We start from the raw sequence: 16169 nt of genomic DNA, 5'->3' as shown, positions 1-16169 counted from the left end.
GACTTAAAAAATTTAATTTCCTTTGATTTTTGCATGGTTTTGGGGATATGTTAGTTAAGAAAATGTTGGGACTTCTTGGAACTTGTGAGGTGCTGGCCTTCAATTAGCAGTGTGATTGAACCTCTCTTGTAGCTTCAGGCAAATATGAATTAAGGATTAAACTGCAGCTACCTTGCTTAATATATAGGTGCTGTCCCTGTTAATTTTATGCCACACTGACTGCATGGCAGCAGCACACTGTGTAGCTCTAGGTTAGGGCAACTGGGATGAGAATGCAAGTAAAGATTCCACACCTGTCAGACACCTGAGAGCTATTCCTGCTGTGCAGGTGATGCATTTGCTTCAGGGTGAAAGCTCTTCATCTACTAGCATTGTGGCATGGACTATTGCCCACTTTTTAAAAGTGGTTTTAAATGTTATATTTTCTTTATTTAACTTGCACTCAGTTTAATTCATGGGAGTTTAATTAAGATATTATCTTCAATGTTAGAATTTAAAATCCCTTGTTTCACAGTCCATGAATAAACCATAATAAATAATAATGATAAACTAACAATTGGCAAACAAAAACACAGGCACAGACTGCTTCCCAAACTTTGTTTAAATCGGCCGGATCATTTGTTTTGTCATATCAATATGACATATATTCATAAGGCACCCAACTTTGTGTTACCTGGATGTTCTTGATAGGAGATGTGTTCCATTAGCATTTCACAGAGAAACGGTAAAACCATTCGTGACAGAGAATGAAGAGGGTTCTGGTTGGGTCATCCCAGACCTTGGGAATTTATAATACAGTTAACTGGAAAAAAAGGCAAGGCAAACATGTTCACAAAGCTTTCACCAGTTTCAGAAGAACCAGGTCATGTCTGGCAGTTAACAGAATCACAGAGTCAACCAGGTTGGAAGAGACCTCCAAGATGATCAAGTCCAGCTGAACACCCAGCCCTAACTAATCAACTAGACCATGGCACTAAGCGCCTCATCCAGTCTTTTCTTAAACACCTCCAGGGACACTAACCCCACCACCTCCCTGGACAGCCCATTCCAATGGCCAATCACTCTTTCTGTGAAGAACTTCTTTCTAAGATCAAGCCTAAATTCCCCCTGCACAGCTTGAGACTGTGTCCTCTCATTCTGCCACTGGTTGCCTGGGAGAAGAGACCAATTCCCACCTGGCTACAGCCTCCCTTCAGGCAGTTGTAGATCGCAAGAAGGTCTCCCCTGAGCCTCCTCTTCTCCAGGCTAAATGACCCCAGCTCCCTCAGCCACTCCTCATAGGGCTCCAGACCCCTCGTCAGCTTTGTTGCCCTTCTCTGGACAGGTTCCAGCACCTCAACATCTTTCTTGAATTAAGGGGCCCAAAACTGGACACAGTACTCGAGGTGTGGCCTAACCAGTGCTGAGTACAGAGGCAGAATGACTTCCCTGCTCCTGCTGGCCACGCTATTCCTGATGCAGGCCAGGATGGGGGACAGTGTCAAAGGCCTTGCTGAAGTCCAGGTAGATTACATCCATAGCCTGACCCACATCCACCAGGTGCGTCACCTGGTCATGAAAGGAGATCAGGCAGGACCTGCCCCTCCTAAATCCAGTTACACAGGTCTGCAAGGTAGAAGGAGAATAATTCTCTCTTGTGGTGTGACAGCTGTCAAAAATAGCTGAGCTGTCTTTTCTAATAGCTTTGTATACCATTTTGAGTGAACAAGATTTACAGACAAAACCTGGAGTAGGAAAAAAGTGTTGCAAGGTTTAGTCATGGTCTGGTTTCCTCTATGATTTGGGAGACTGAAAAATATATAAACGGAATATGGGGTTTAAACCTACCTAGGAAAACAGGCTAGCTGTACAGTCAATGAGTGTGAGATTTAAGAATGGGTATAGCGAGATCACTGTTGGGATAATCCTTTCCATGTATCGTACAGGTAGATTTTCTTCAAGATTGTAATGGTAATGAAAGCTAACCCAGAATATTTACGTCACATTGCTTGCAAAGTTAGGAACTTAAAGTTCGTGGTTTTATTCGATGGAAATGATAATTACCTCCAGGATTATTTTCACTTGCTTGTTTCAGAATTGTCAGTGATTTTCACCAGGGCATTTAGTTTTAAATAGCTGGATAAACATTTTAAGCCAGAGATCAGATTTATTTCCCGTTATACATCACGATTATTATAATGAGCCAATTCCAAACTCATTCTGACTCTTTGTACATTGTTTTGCACTTTGTGATGTCTTTTGTAAGGAAACAACTGCTTAAAATACTGTGTTTTTATTAGGGAGCAACTGGTTTTTTTCTTCAAACAGTGTACTGAAAATTGGTTTTCACTTACTTTACAATAATAATTTCATCTGTAACTCGTGCTGGGGGTTGTCTTGGCTTCTACTAACTGTGCCAAAACCTTCTTTTTCATGGGGATTTTTTTGTGCAAACTAATTGGCTACATGCATAGTTTAGTATATGGATGTTTAATTTTTAATTAACCTAATCCCACATGACAAGTAGACTTTTAGAGTATCACCGTACTAGTGATACATGGACTGTCTGAGTATACTCTATATATTAGTGTGTTGTAATTTCAGTTAACTTTTTCACAGAACAAAAAGTGAGTAAAGAGAGAATGTGTCATTCCATCTGTCTATAAGATGCATGCATGTAGATCGCCAAAAAAATTATTTTCTAAATACAGTCTTCAATGGATTTAGAAATTTATTACACTTTATAGTCTGTATTTCCAGTCTGTGTTTCAAGAGGTGATGTGTTCACTAAATTATTCCTAAAGAAAGGTGATAGAAGAGTTCTAAGGTCACTGGTATGGAGACTGAAATGACAGAATCATAGAATGGTTGAGGCTGTAAGGGATCTCTGCAGGTCATCTTATCCAAATCCTCAGCTCAAGCACAGCCACCTAGAACAAGTTGCTCGGGACTGCATCCAACTAGCTTTTGAATATCTCAAAGAACTGAGACTCTACAACCCCCCTGAGCAAGCTGTGCCAGTGCTTGGTCACCCTCACAGTAAAAAATCCCCACTGAGCCTTTTCTTTTCTAGGTTCTCTCAACTTTTTGTCATAGAAGAGGTGCTTCGGTCCCTTTATTATCCTTGTAGTCCTATGTTGAATTCTCTCATGTCCATGTACTAAGGAGTCCAGAAACTGGACAGACTATTCCAGGTTTGGCTGCTGGAGTGGCTGCTCACCGGTGCTGGGGAGAGGGGAAGGATCACCTCCTTTGACCTGCTGGCAGTCCTTTGCAGGATAAGATACTGTCTTTGTGACAAGGGCACACTGCTACCTCATGTTCAACCAGGTGTCCACCAGGACTCCCAAGTCCTTTTCTGCAAAACTGCTTTCCTGGTTGTTGGCTGCCGTCATGTACTGGTGCTTGGGATTGTTCCTTCCCAGGTGCAGGACTTTATACTTTCTTTTTGTTGAAGTGCATGAGATTCCTGTCAGCTCCTTTCTCCAGCCTGGCAAGGTCCTTCTAAATGGCAGCATGACTCTCTGGCAAACCAGCCAGTTCTTGCAGTTTTGTGTCATCAGAAAAGTCACTGACAGTACTCTCAGCTTCATCATTGAGACTGTTAGTGAAGATGCTACTAAACAAGACTGAAACCAATATGGATCCCTCGGTCAATGCTAGTTGCAGGACTCCAGTTAGGCTTCCTGTCACTGATCATGATGACCATTCAACCAGTTTTCAGTCTACCTCAAAAGGAATTCATACGTCACTGGCATATGCATGCTGCACAATAGATGTGCTTGCAGTCGGTGTCTGCAGAAAACAAAGATTGAAGGTGTTCTGCTGCTAGCCTCAGTTACACAAAGGAGCAACGTTTGTAGTATACGAACTGCTTGTACCCACGTAAAGAGAGGACAAGTCTGTTATCTGTGACTGCTCTACCTGGTGCCGAATCAGATCCCAAGCTAAAAACTTTAGGCTTATTTTAGGCAATAACATCTCTATTATAAGACCCTCAGATATTGTAGATGTTATTAGTTCTTAGTTTAGTATGATCTGTGAACACGTTTACACTGGAAAAATAAATTAAACTAATTAGTGTCTCTTTTAGCTTCTGCATGTTTTTGGGATTACAGAGAAAAAGCCCAAGAATATTAAGATGTAATTTTCTTCATCTTCTGAATCTTTTTTTTAATGTATGCATTTTAAAATTCCATAAATAATTCCTTTTTCTAAGCAAGCTTTTCCTAAGTACCCCTTTTCTTTATGCAAAGTCCTATAATTAAATGTAGAGTTACTTTACTGTTCCATTGCTTTAGTCTGTATTATTAATTGCTACCTCAGATGTGATTGTTCACTATGGGTTTGTTTTGAAAATTGACCAGAAAGCTCTTAAAATAATCATTTTGTGTCTTAGCATAAATTTCCACTGAAGGCCTACTTCCCATACCATCACCAGCCTCTTGTAACAGCTTTATTCAAACGTCCTTTTGGTAAGTCTCATCATCAAATATTCACAGCATTAGCCAACCTGCATGGTCTGTGTATGTCTTAAAAGAACTTTAAAAGGAATAAAGACAGAATTTTTCCATTTCCTAAACAGGGATTATTGAGCTAGCAATTTTAATAGTATCTTAATTTATTGTTTTGAAGGAATGTCTCATTCTTATGTAACAATAATAAAAATGTAACTTTAAGGACAACTAAACTAGAAATGAATAACAAATAAAGAGTGCATAATTTTGGAGGAATGAAGAGAGATAAAATTGAGATTGTAAAAATGCTAAATATTAGTAATTGTCATTACAAAATTTTTCAAATGTATATTATACGAAATAATTGTTCTTTGTCCCTGAAGCTTGAACTCTGATGATATTTTAGACTGCAAACCTCATTATTTTCAGGCTTCCTATTTTTATAGATCAAGAAACCACTATTCAGTATGATACAGTCTCTTGTGAGCAACAATTTCAGCGCAGTACAAGAGCCTCTGAGAATGTTACTCCATTGATGATGTATTAATATAGAGCTGCATTTACACAAGGGTACATCAGCCTCTTTTGAATATTCTTTGCTGTATTCCTCATGCGACTTTGCTAATGAGTTATTTTAGGCAACTCAGCACTAGGTATTGTTAAATACTGGGAAATTCTAAAATGAAATTTGAAATACTTGGCAGTAACTCAATCAGTTGCACAAAGTTTAATGCTAGCTTAATACAGCTAACTTCACTATTCTATTCTAGTCAGACGAGAATTTTGAGTGTTTTATTTTCATCCTCCCTCCTCAGAACTGCCAACTACATACTGGTCTCAACACTTGAAACACATTTCAGATATGCTCAAGGCATTAGTAGAAGACTCAAGCATTAGGTAAGCAGTATTATATTTTTTAACTTTTTGTCTGCTGTTGTGCTGGTTTGAGCTTGGACTGGAGTTTAGGAGCTCAAATGATAACAGATTGAGATTCCTCCCCCTCCTTTTTTTCCCGGCAAGGTAGAGAGGGAGGAAAGGGGTAAAAAAGGGGTAGGAGAGAGGAGAAGTAAATTCACGAAAGAAATAGTCTGGAATCGGTTTGGAAGTAGAAAGAGGTAATTTTTTTTTTTTACCAAATAAATATATGAGTAACAAGGAGGGTTCACAAAGGTAAGGAATGAGGGTAAATGGAAAATACACAAAAGCCAGCCTGGATGGCCTTGTCTTCCCCTGGATGTGAGTGGATTCAGTTGGCAGAAGTAGGCCCCGGCCACGTGGTTGGGGCAGGAGGCAGCAGCAGCAGCAGCGATGTTCTTTGGAGCGGACAAGGCAGGAAAGAGATCAAGCAGTGAGATGTCTGCCCTTTTATAGGCTTGCTGGACAGGAAGGGGGAGTGGAATAGACCACCTCTGAGTCAGGGGACCCCTTCTCCCAGCAGGGGAGGAGCCAAGTTCCTCCTGGGGGGCTGGGTTCTTTCAGCCCCCATCCAGGATGGGTGTAACCCAGCACAGCTGTGTATGTCACTTTGATGAAAGTCATGTCATTTGTAATGTTTAGTGGCTATTTCATCATTTTCTCATGATTCTCTAATAGTTTTTTGTTTTAAAAAGTAGAACTTAGACTACTTAGTGAGCTTGAACTTTGTAGAACCTATAGACCTGACCAGTAAACCTCTGAGTAAACAAAATGTTGCTGTTCCTTTCATTTCAGCAAATAGCTACAAGCTGTATAATAGATGTGCTTGCTTCTCATTTCTTCCCGAAAACTTTAATAACTGATTCTGAGTTGAGTGAATTTTCCAACCAGAAAATAAGCTAGTATTAGGAAGAGCCTGTCAGGAGTGGTGCTGTTTTATGAATAAGCGTGTATTAGCTTTCTGCAGGCTTGTGCAAACACCCTAGGGTTAAACTTTGTTATTTTTTTCATAAAGATGTGACTGCTGGACTGCAGTATCATTGTTTGTTATATTACTCTTTGAGCCAACACCTCATGTTTCTCACCTCTTCCTCTTTTTTTTTTTTTTTTCAAGTAGTTGCTATATAGTGTTTACATTAATTCTACTTTGGTATTAGATGCTCTGGGATATTATGAAAAGAGTTAAAAAAAGGTACATCTCTATCTGTTGCCTCTCTGTAGTTCTTGTCTTGTGTGTGCTGAGACCTGACTTCACTAAAGCCTGGATATGAGTCTCCTTAGATCTGTTCCAAGTGAGCTTTCAAAAAAATGTTGAACAGCTTTTAAATTCAGAGAAACCAATATAGTTTTGATTTAAAACCTGAGATACTTCATTAGAAACAGAGAATGTTTAAGCTAGCCAGTCTTGCAAAACAAGATATCCAACTGTCCCCGTGTCGTGGAAGACAGATACTTACATCCATGCTTGGTTTCAGTTAACTCAGGGAGGCTTTTTGTTTTTGTTGTTGAGTGGCAGCAAAAAGCTTTTGCTGTTCCCTCTGAGGCCAGGCTGTCTGCTGACAGCATCTCACTTGTGTAACAGCTGCAGTGCATTGCAGAGTCTTGCCTGTTCATTCCTGAAGTCTGTCAAACCTTTCTACCCTTGCTTGTGTGTGACCAGTAACTGACCCTGACTTCTTAAAGAAAAGCATGATTTTAACTTAGAACACACACATAAGTATCTTTCATCGTAATGTGTTACAATAATAGAAGCCCTTTTGTTACTTAGCCTTTTCTTGGCTTGTATCACCTTTTTCCTCCTTTGCTTTGATAGCACACTAGTTTGAATAGTACTGTACTTGCCAGAATATCCTTACTTCCTTCAGAACCCATGCAACAATTATGTTTTCTACAAATTCCTCTCAGTTACAAAGAAAATGAATGTGGCTTTAAGTTTTTAAATACTAATGTCTATGAGGAAACTGTATTAAATTTTCTTTTATTACTTTGTTCCTGATTCTACATCCTATTTAATAAGATTAACAGAGGAGCTACACAACATGTCCTCTTGCTTCTTATAATCAGCGTTCCCTGTTTATGCAGCTTGTTTTCAACGGCTTTACACCAGAAGGAAGTCTTGCAGCAGGATGCTTTCTGTCCCATTATTTATCATTATATCTAGTCATCTCAGTGGACAGTAAGTGTCATGTGACATTTTAAACCAGGTATCAACAGACATACATTTCGCAAGGCTAACCCCCAGGAAAAGTTTCAGCATTGACAGTTGAGCAATTGGTGCCACTACAAATGCCACTACAGAGCAGGCAGAAACAGCAGTGGGGACAGAAGTGTAGGGTACGTGAGTCCATACCCAGCTCTGTGATAGTACAGAGAAGTTATGACAAGTTCTAAGTGCAGTGGTGCCTAGACTCTCTAGGCAAGAATTAAATTCTGTTCTGCTAAGTATGTGTGAAAATTACAGGTTCACAGATTGCATGGGGTTGGAAGGAACTCTCAAGGGTACAACCCCCCTGGAGTGAGCAGGGATACCTCCAACTACATCTGGCTTCCCAGGACCACATCAAGTCTAGTACTGAATGCCTTCAAGGACACAGCCTCAATCACATCCCTGGGCAGCGCATTGCAGTATTTTACCACCCTCACTGTAAAGAACTTCCTCCTCATGTCCAACCTAAATCTACCCCGCAACAGTTTAAAACCATTGCCCCTTGAGCCCTTCTACAGGCTACAGCCCTACTACAGGCCCTTCTAAACAGTCCTTCCCCAGCCTTCCTGTAGGTCCCTTCATATATTGATCTCCCTGGAGCCTTCTGGCTGAACAGCCCCAAATCTTTCAGTCAGTCTTCATCGGAGAGATGCTCCAGCCCTCTTATCATCTTTGTGGCCCTCCTCTGGACCTGGTCCATGTGTCTCTTGTGTTGGGAGCCCCACAGTTTAATGCTTAAAGTTTAAGGACTTGCATTTACCCTTTTACCTATTGTTGCGGTGTGGTGGGCTGGAATTCCCCTCCCACATTAGCAATAACCAGGCTGACTCAGTTTGGAAGCAAAGGAAGCTGTATTTACAGGCAAAACTACAATCTAGGATGAAATGCAATGAATAAGTACAAATATACACTATTCACAACATTTGCAAATATGTACAATTAGCAGAAAAACACAGCAAAGCCCCTGGCTCCAGAGGGGCTCTGCTTCTTTTCCCCTGCCTTTTCCAGACCCCCCTGGCATAAGGAAGAAAGACAAGAAGCAGAGAGGTTTGTTAAACTTAGCTTGTCAAGGTCAGTATGTCAGTATGCTATCTGCAGAAGAGAAACACAGAACTGCCCAGCAGAGAAACACCAGACAGACAGACTGAGAAACTGCCTGTACCTTGTTTTGAGTACTGACTCTTAAACATTTCTCTCTCTCCAACGGAAGTGTGTAGAATTATTAATGTTTTGCTTTCTGACACCCAATTGTGATTTGTTTACATTCTTTCGCCTTTCTGCTTGAACTTTGTGAAGAAAAGTTAAAGGCACAGCCTTAAAACTAGCACACTTCTATGAACACTTCTGCTGTAAATGCTATCAATATTATCCTAAGTATGGCTACCTGATCTGAATATCTAACTTTTCATTAAAATTCCTCTTCGACTGCAATCGCTGGGTTTCAAAGCAAGCCTATCCGCTTGTATTGTCACAACACTGAATTATGGTCAGATAGGTTGATTATTTTGTGGACGGGAGGGCTGTTGTCCTAGATCACTATCATGTTTGTTCAGGTTTTTTTATGTTTTTAACATTGTATTTTCATATTCTAGACTCTTCAAAGACTTTAGTAGTGCTGATCATGTTCCTTTAGCTAAGGAATTTTAGTCTCAGGTTTTGTCTCACGTCACTCGTTCCCTGCAGCCTGAGCTGTGCTGCTGCCCCTCTAAAGGCTGCAAAATACCAACAGTGGTGACTTCCATGGTGGAGGCTTCAGTATTCTGTTATCTCCCTGATCGAGGGGTTGTGCTTATCCAGACATACTCATGTAGTGGATTTATGTCCTAGGAATAGGATTTTGAGACCCTGAGATTCTGTGGCATATAGATGATCCCTGATCCAGGGGTTGTGCTTATCCAGACATACTCATGTAGTAGATTTATGTCCTAGGAATAGGATTTTGAGACCCTGAGATTCTGTGGCATATAGATGATGTTATTTACAGGATCAGTAATTTCTGAATACTTCCAGTCACATCGCCAGTATACTGCAGAAATAGAATACTATTTGCACATACCACACCTTCATCCATTAACCTGTGCCTCCCACCTCTTCAGAAAGCCTTAAAGATAAAGCAGTTTACTCCAGCTATGACCATGTAACATTCCTCAGATGATGTCATGGTATCAGACAAATTCATGAACTCTTGAAATTTCTAAGATCTCTTGGAATTTCCTGGGAAGGGTGGCACAGAAATAAAAGATAACAAAAATCTCCAATTCTTTAAGCTTTTGCCAAGCTTTACAGAAATAATTGTTCCTTGTTCTTAATCTCCTCCTAGCTGTCTTCTGTCTGTCTTCCCTTCCATGCTCAGTCTGATTTTTTCCCTTTGGAGATGTCTACTGTTAATTTGCATCTCCCTATTGTTTCTCTTTTCTTTAGTGATGTCTCTTTTCTTTAGTCCTCTTGTAATCCTTAGAAGAGTAAATGTGAGACAGTGTAGAAATGAACTGTGGTCCATTCTCAGCTTTCTTTCTCTTCCTGCAGTAACCCAGTTGTAAATAAGTTCAAAATTTTCATTAAAGAGGACCTGAATTTTGAGAGTCGGGAAATGGACTAAATAGAAAATTTTTAAGGATATCAATCTAAATGTAATTCAAAACCCAGGAAACAACCATGGAAAGCACCAGAGGAAAACTAGAAGACAACATGAGGCAACAGTATGGTAGAATATGACACTTGAGATATGATTTAAAATCCTGAAAGGCTTTCAAATAAAGAGCAAAATTGGCAGTGTTTAATTTTATGATGCATATTTTAACATGTAGAATTTTGTCACAGTGTATTAAAACTTGTTATGGATAGTCTGTTTTACTGACAAAGTTAATTTGTTAGCAGTGCTGGATGTGTCTTATTTGATGGTGACTCATTTAATGCAGATAACAGAGTAGTACATGGCTTAGCACATAAGGCATTATGTGTTGAGTATTTGAAGGATTTTTATTTTTTGTGCCAGCACCCTTTGAAATTAACTTAAGACATTAAAAAATTAAATAACAAGAAATAGTTATTTATTTTTTTCTTATTTTCCAGTTCTCTTGCTGACCTTTTTGAAATATGGTTCTTGGTTGCTTGTTTTGGAGAATGGCTCGATATTGCAGTAGAGCAGTTACTGAAGGCTGCTGTAGAACCAGATGCTTTACTGTGGCTGCTGGCATTTTACTACTGTCCTCAGAATGAAAATCAACAAAGGACTCAGACAATGGTGGGTAATATAGCAACAGTAAGTGGCAATAAGCAGTCAGTAGTCTTCTTGTGTCTTATTGATATAAAACAAGTAGTGCACATCAGAAAAAGGAAAAGGTCTGCACTGGAAAGGTTATTGTCTGTACTGTATTGTCTGTACTCTATTGTCTGAAGGCTCCCCAGGAATTGCATTGCAGTGGAAAAGTTGAAAGATAATTTTAGTGGATTTTCTTGGTGACAATTGAAAACCAATTTTTTATCTTTTTAAAGTGTATTATACAGGTTAGTACTTTTTTGGCTTTCTTCTTGATAATTTGGATGCTTTTAATCACAAGTAAAAACTACTCTGTGAATGGTACTTTCTTAATCACTGTGTGGCAGAGTTCAGTATTCCTCTGTTACAGCATCTTCTGAGGAGGAAACACCAGAAAAATCAAAATTTAAAAATTGAAAATTTAAACTACTTAAGAGGCAAAGCCTTGAATCCTAACGTTGCCCTTCTATTCTGATTTCTTTTGTGTCTTTTCTGGCATGTATGAGATTTTAAGAAGTTACACTCCCATGTGCTAGGTTGCTAACAAAAGGAAGCATTGTTCTAACCTTACACACTGCATGGCATGAAGAGTGCTGTGTGTCTGTGTGTGCACGCAGACACAGGAAAGCCTTTTATTTAGACCTACTATGCAAGTTTGAACTAGATTGCCCAGGCAATCTGATCTATAAAGCCCAGGTTCAAAATGTGGCTGTGGCATCTGTAGCTTTCTTTAGTTTGAAAATGGATTCTGTTTGATTTAGAAACGCAGCTTGGTTCATCGCACCTGTAAAATGAACAGATAATGTTTTACTTCTGTGGTGCATGCAGAAGAGTGTGCTCTGAAATATTTTATTTCCTTCTCCTCCTGCCACCCAGATGGCACTAGAAATGCAAGCTCACATCCCAATCACTTTTAAAGTTTTTTTTAATTTCCATTTCTTACAGTCTAGGAGAGAGGGTGGGTTGTTGGCTGAACAGAGTCAGGCTAGAGCTACAGTGAAGTAAAGAAATCAGGGCTGGTTTGAGACTGCAGTTTTCGGGAAGAAGACAATACCCAAGCAATAAACATGAGGGAGTGAAACCAAAGGACTGTAGGTGTAGATCTGTGTATGGAACATGGCTCTAACTCTGGTGCCATGGAGTTAAATCACATTGTTACATATATAAAGCCATCTCCCTGTGTCCCCCATATCCTGTCAGTTTGTTATTCTGTCATAATGTTTAACAAACTTCAGTGAGAGAAAAGCTTTCCACTGACAGCCCACACAGTTGTTCCTCTGTTCCCAGAGGTCTAATATTTCAGTTCATTTTTCTTTTCTTCAATTACTTTAACATTTGGTTTTTTTCACACAGGTCGGAATCATTGCCACATTCATGCAAAGCTTCTGCCTCTGGTTAGATATTTGATTTTTCTTTTAATTTGTCCTTTGACAGGCTAGCTCTCAAATCTTTCAAATGGAGTGATTTCCTCCTCAACCCTTGTGCCTTTCACCAGTCAACGTTAAGATGAGGTGGGAACTTCTGGCAAATGCCAAGCTGAAGGATTTTTCATTCAGCATATTTTTGTGTGGGAAGGCAGGCACTTAGCTTTGTGTTCCTGCTACTTACTTTAGATAGCAGTTTATATGTCAACAAGGGTGGAATACATCCACATACAGGCAGTGATTTAAACTGATTTAAAGAAGAAAATGCCTACTTTTGCTGTTCACTAGACTTCACTCTTAAATGCAGTCTATATTTGTTTGTTTGAGTCCTTTCCTACCTTTAGACTCTGAAACCCTGGAGGAACAAAATTCAGACGTTGGTTGTAGTGACATTGGGACTGAGCCTCTTTGGGTACCTGATTAAAGCCAAGCCTGCTGCTGTCTATGGCATGTGAGATGGAGGCACACCAAGAATAGGATACACAAGGGGATAAAAAATCTTACACAATTCCAGTGGCCTTTCTTTAGGTTCTGCTATAATTTCTTGCTTCACATGTGTGATGGTTTTGCTCAGAACATGTAATTATGGACATAATTTAAAAATTAGCATATTTTTCAGACTTTTTATGTGGAATTATCCCAATGGGAATGGTAGAGAAACAGGTGACCTTTTCCTTTGGGTCTGCATGTTTTTCCACTGTTCCTGCACGTGCTCATTTTGGGGTTTTTTTATTGTTTTGGTTAGTTTATTTTTCATACAGAGAACAGAATTATTGTTAGTATTTTTTAGGATAGTTGTCTAGTTTTCCAATATGTAGGTGCCAAAATCTTCTGTTTTCTACTCTCAGCAAAAGTTAGGTTTCATTGGCTAATTCAAAAGACATAAACCTAAGTTGCAAACAAACCAGGAAGAAGGATAAAACTGCATTCTTACCAGAACATTTTATCAGCCAAGATCAGGTTTTATGGGGATTTAGCTGATTTGTAGTAGCAATACTGAAATGAGCCCTTGAGGAGCCTCTGTTCTTTTTCCCACAATGCAAAAATCTGACCAGTGTTCTGCAAAAGGACTTTCTGCATTTCCTTTTATTATTAAAATGGTCAAATCCTGGCATGATGCCCTGCCTGCTTAATTTGCAAGACCAAGACCAACCAACAAAACAAACAAAAACATTCTATCCACAACTGTGTGTTTTAAATAACGTAACAGAAATGTGTACAGTACTTTCTTCCACGCTTTTCCTGCTGCTTACATTCAAACTTGTTTCATGTTTGGGTAGTTTCTGCTAAGGATTCAATTTCCTCTTAGTGGATAAATCCAAAGGAAAAAAAATACAATAGGTATGACCTTTATGCTTCTCTGATCCTGCATCCTTTGAAATTGTTTTTACAGGTAGAAGCTCAAGCAGTCTATGGTCATCTAAGGACACTGTTCAGCTGTACAGTCCTTTCTGTCAAAGATCTGGAGGCTGCTGTACACAGTGTAACAGATACAGAGCAGTGTTGTAACCAGCATCTTATAACACATCTTCTTACCAGCTTTTTGCTCTTTTCTTCTGGTGGACATATGGTTGCCCAGGAACTTATTTACCATGTAAGTCTTCCTTTTTTTAATGTTTAAGTAAAACATATTTTGTAGTTGAGATAGTTGAGGTTCCATCTCTGGAGATACTCAAGGTGAGGCTTGACAGGGCTCTGGGCAACTTGATCTAGTTGAGGATGCCCCTGCTTACTGCAGAGGGGATTGGACTAGATGACCTTTGGAGGTCCCTTTCAACTCAGACCATTCTATGATTCTATGATTTTCTTAACTTTCACGAATTTAGTCTCCTACCTCTTAATAAAGAAAACACTAACAGAATTAAAGATTGTGACTACAGCAAACTGCCACAGTGACTACATAACCTGGGGCATTATCTAGAGTCAAAATATTTTCCATCTTGATACTTCCTGAAAACATCTCACTGAAAAAGTTGCTGTTCTGACTAAACAACTGCAGAAATAGTTGTAGCAGCTTGCAGTCAAATCTATCTCAAATAGATATGCATATGCCAAGATTTTGCCTTTCCAGTTTATAAATCACTCCCTTAATTACCCAGCTGCTGCAGAGATGATGGACCTGTCTTCTTTTTTCCATTATGTAAGACAGCTAGTTGCTAAGCATTAGCATTGATGAGGCAGAGCTTGGTGCTTTAGCAAAGCAGGAGGGGAATGATGCAACAATGCAGAGAGAAACAGAACCAAGACCTGAGAGAGTGTCACTTAAGGCCTGGAAAAAAGCTGAAGAGGAGTAAAATGTTGGAAGTATGGCACTGTATCTTACCATTGTTGATGAGAGGTTTCAGGACTGTTGGTGCACAGTGACATGTGTTTGTGTCATTCAGGATAAATGGTGCTGTCTCAGTATGATGTTTGGAATTTATTCCTCTCTGTTTATATAAAACAGAGTTCAAACCTTCTATGCAAGTAAGTCTAGGGCTAGTGTGTGGTTTTAGCACTTCAAAAGCTTTTCTTTCAGCAGCAGTGTGTTCTCCCGTCTGTATAGGGTATATGTCATGTTTAAGGAGTTTGATTTTATGACTTAGAGAACTGGAAGATGATTTTGGTGGCTATTTCTTCTGGCTGACTAAGCAAATACAAGGTTTTTCTGCTTAAGAAGGTACAAGATATTTCTAGAATTGTAGGTGTAAGTGCAAATGACAAAAATTTTCTTGCCATAAAAATGTAGTGGTGAAAATAGGGGGCTTGGGAGAGTGTTAAAGAATATAATAGTGAAATTGTGTATGTGTGTATTTTTACAGTTTGTTTTAGTTTCTCTTTTGAGGAGCATGGCTGTTGAGCAGGGATGCTGTAACATTAACTATTCTGCCACTTTAAACCTGTTCAAGAAGACAAATGGCAATTTCTTGTTTCTTTATAGAGAGCAACATCATTAACTTACAAAACTCTGAGTATTTCCCAGTTCAGGGGGGTCATGAGCTGTTGTAGTCTGGTGTATGATAGCGTTACTAATTTTCATTTGCATCTGTGTATTCCTTAATGTGTAGCTACTCTGTGTGACTTGAAAAAGCCTGAAGACACTATGTGAATAACAGAATGGATGGAATGAAATTGGGATGATTGGCAGTGGTTTTGAGAACTAGACAGCAGATAATGTTGAGTAAAGTCACTCCTTGGTGACTCACCTTAGCTGCTTTGGAACTCAGAGCATCTCCTATATTCAGTGTTGAGGGAAAAATATGGAGGTTTGAAGTAAATTTTAATGGAGGATTCTTAGTACTCTGCAACATAATTACATTATTTCCCCTCTTCTCTATTTCCCTTTAGATTGCTGACACAAGCGATAGAAGCAAAGAAGTTTGTAGCCTTCTTATCCGTACTGCATACAGAATTAACCATGATGGAGAAGAAAAACAAAGGATTGTCAAGCTGCTGAATGAACTTCTTCAAAATCTGAAAGCAGGTTTTTAATGTCATCTGTTTATCAAGCTGAATCAATCCATCCAGATGCCAGACTTTCATCAACATCTTGCACCACAGATTACCAAGGACACAAAAAATACGAGTTTAAGTACATCCTGCAACTTTGTATTCCCTCGTATATATTGTAAAGTAATCCTTTGTTTGGAAATGTTAACCTTTTCATCAAATATAGCAGAAAATATTACAGATGGTTGAAAGTTTTGTTTTACACCTTCTTTAACAGGTGGTCTACATAACTTAAGGCAATTCTTTCATCATGACCTTCTTGTTTGTCTGGGCAAGGGTGACTTTTTCTCCCAGATTGCCAATCATATCCAATTGCTTGTTTGGTAAGTTGTTTTGTTCTATAATTTTACTGTTATGAAACTAACCACGATTTTAAGTGAGAGCTAGTGATTCATGGTGAATGCATTCTCTGTTACTCAGGAAATCAGCAATGTTTCCTG

The 16169-nt window shown here is 39.2% G+C and overlaps 1 protein-coding gene across 1 annotated transcript in view; it reads left to right on the top strand.

Moving 5' to 3' along the window:
* Positions 1-15711, top strand: part of FANCC (FA complementation group C) — a 63685-nt gene extending 47974 nt beyond the window's left edge. Inside the window, exons 10-14 of the mRNA XM_054397594.1 lie at positions 4379-4454; positions 5252-5333; positions 10630-10801; positions 13634-13834; positions 15568-15711. Coding sequence (XP_054253569.1) covers positions 4379-4454; positions 5252-5333; positions 10630-10801; positions 13634-13834; positions 15568-15711 — 675 coding nt within the window. The remainder of the gene's footprint in view (positions 1-4378; positions 4455-5251; positions 5334-10629; positions 10802-13633; positions 13835-15567) is intronic.
* Positions 15712-16169: the final 458 nt, after the last annotated feature.

Source organism: Indicator indicator, chromosome Z, assembly GCF_027791375.1.
Source record: "Indicator indicator isolate 239-I01 chromosome Z, UM_Iind_1.1, whole genome shotgun sequence".
Classification (NCBI taxonomy): domain Eukaryota; kingdom Metazoa; phylum Chordata; class Aves; order Piciformes; family Indicatoridae; genus Indicator; species Indicator indicator.
The sequence above is the reverse complement of the archived record's forward strand: the minus strand, read 5'-3'. Positions and strand labels throughout refer to the sequence as shown.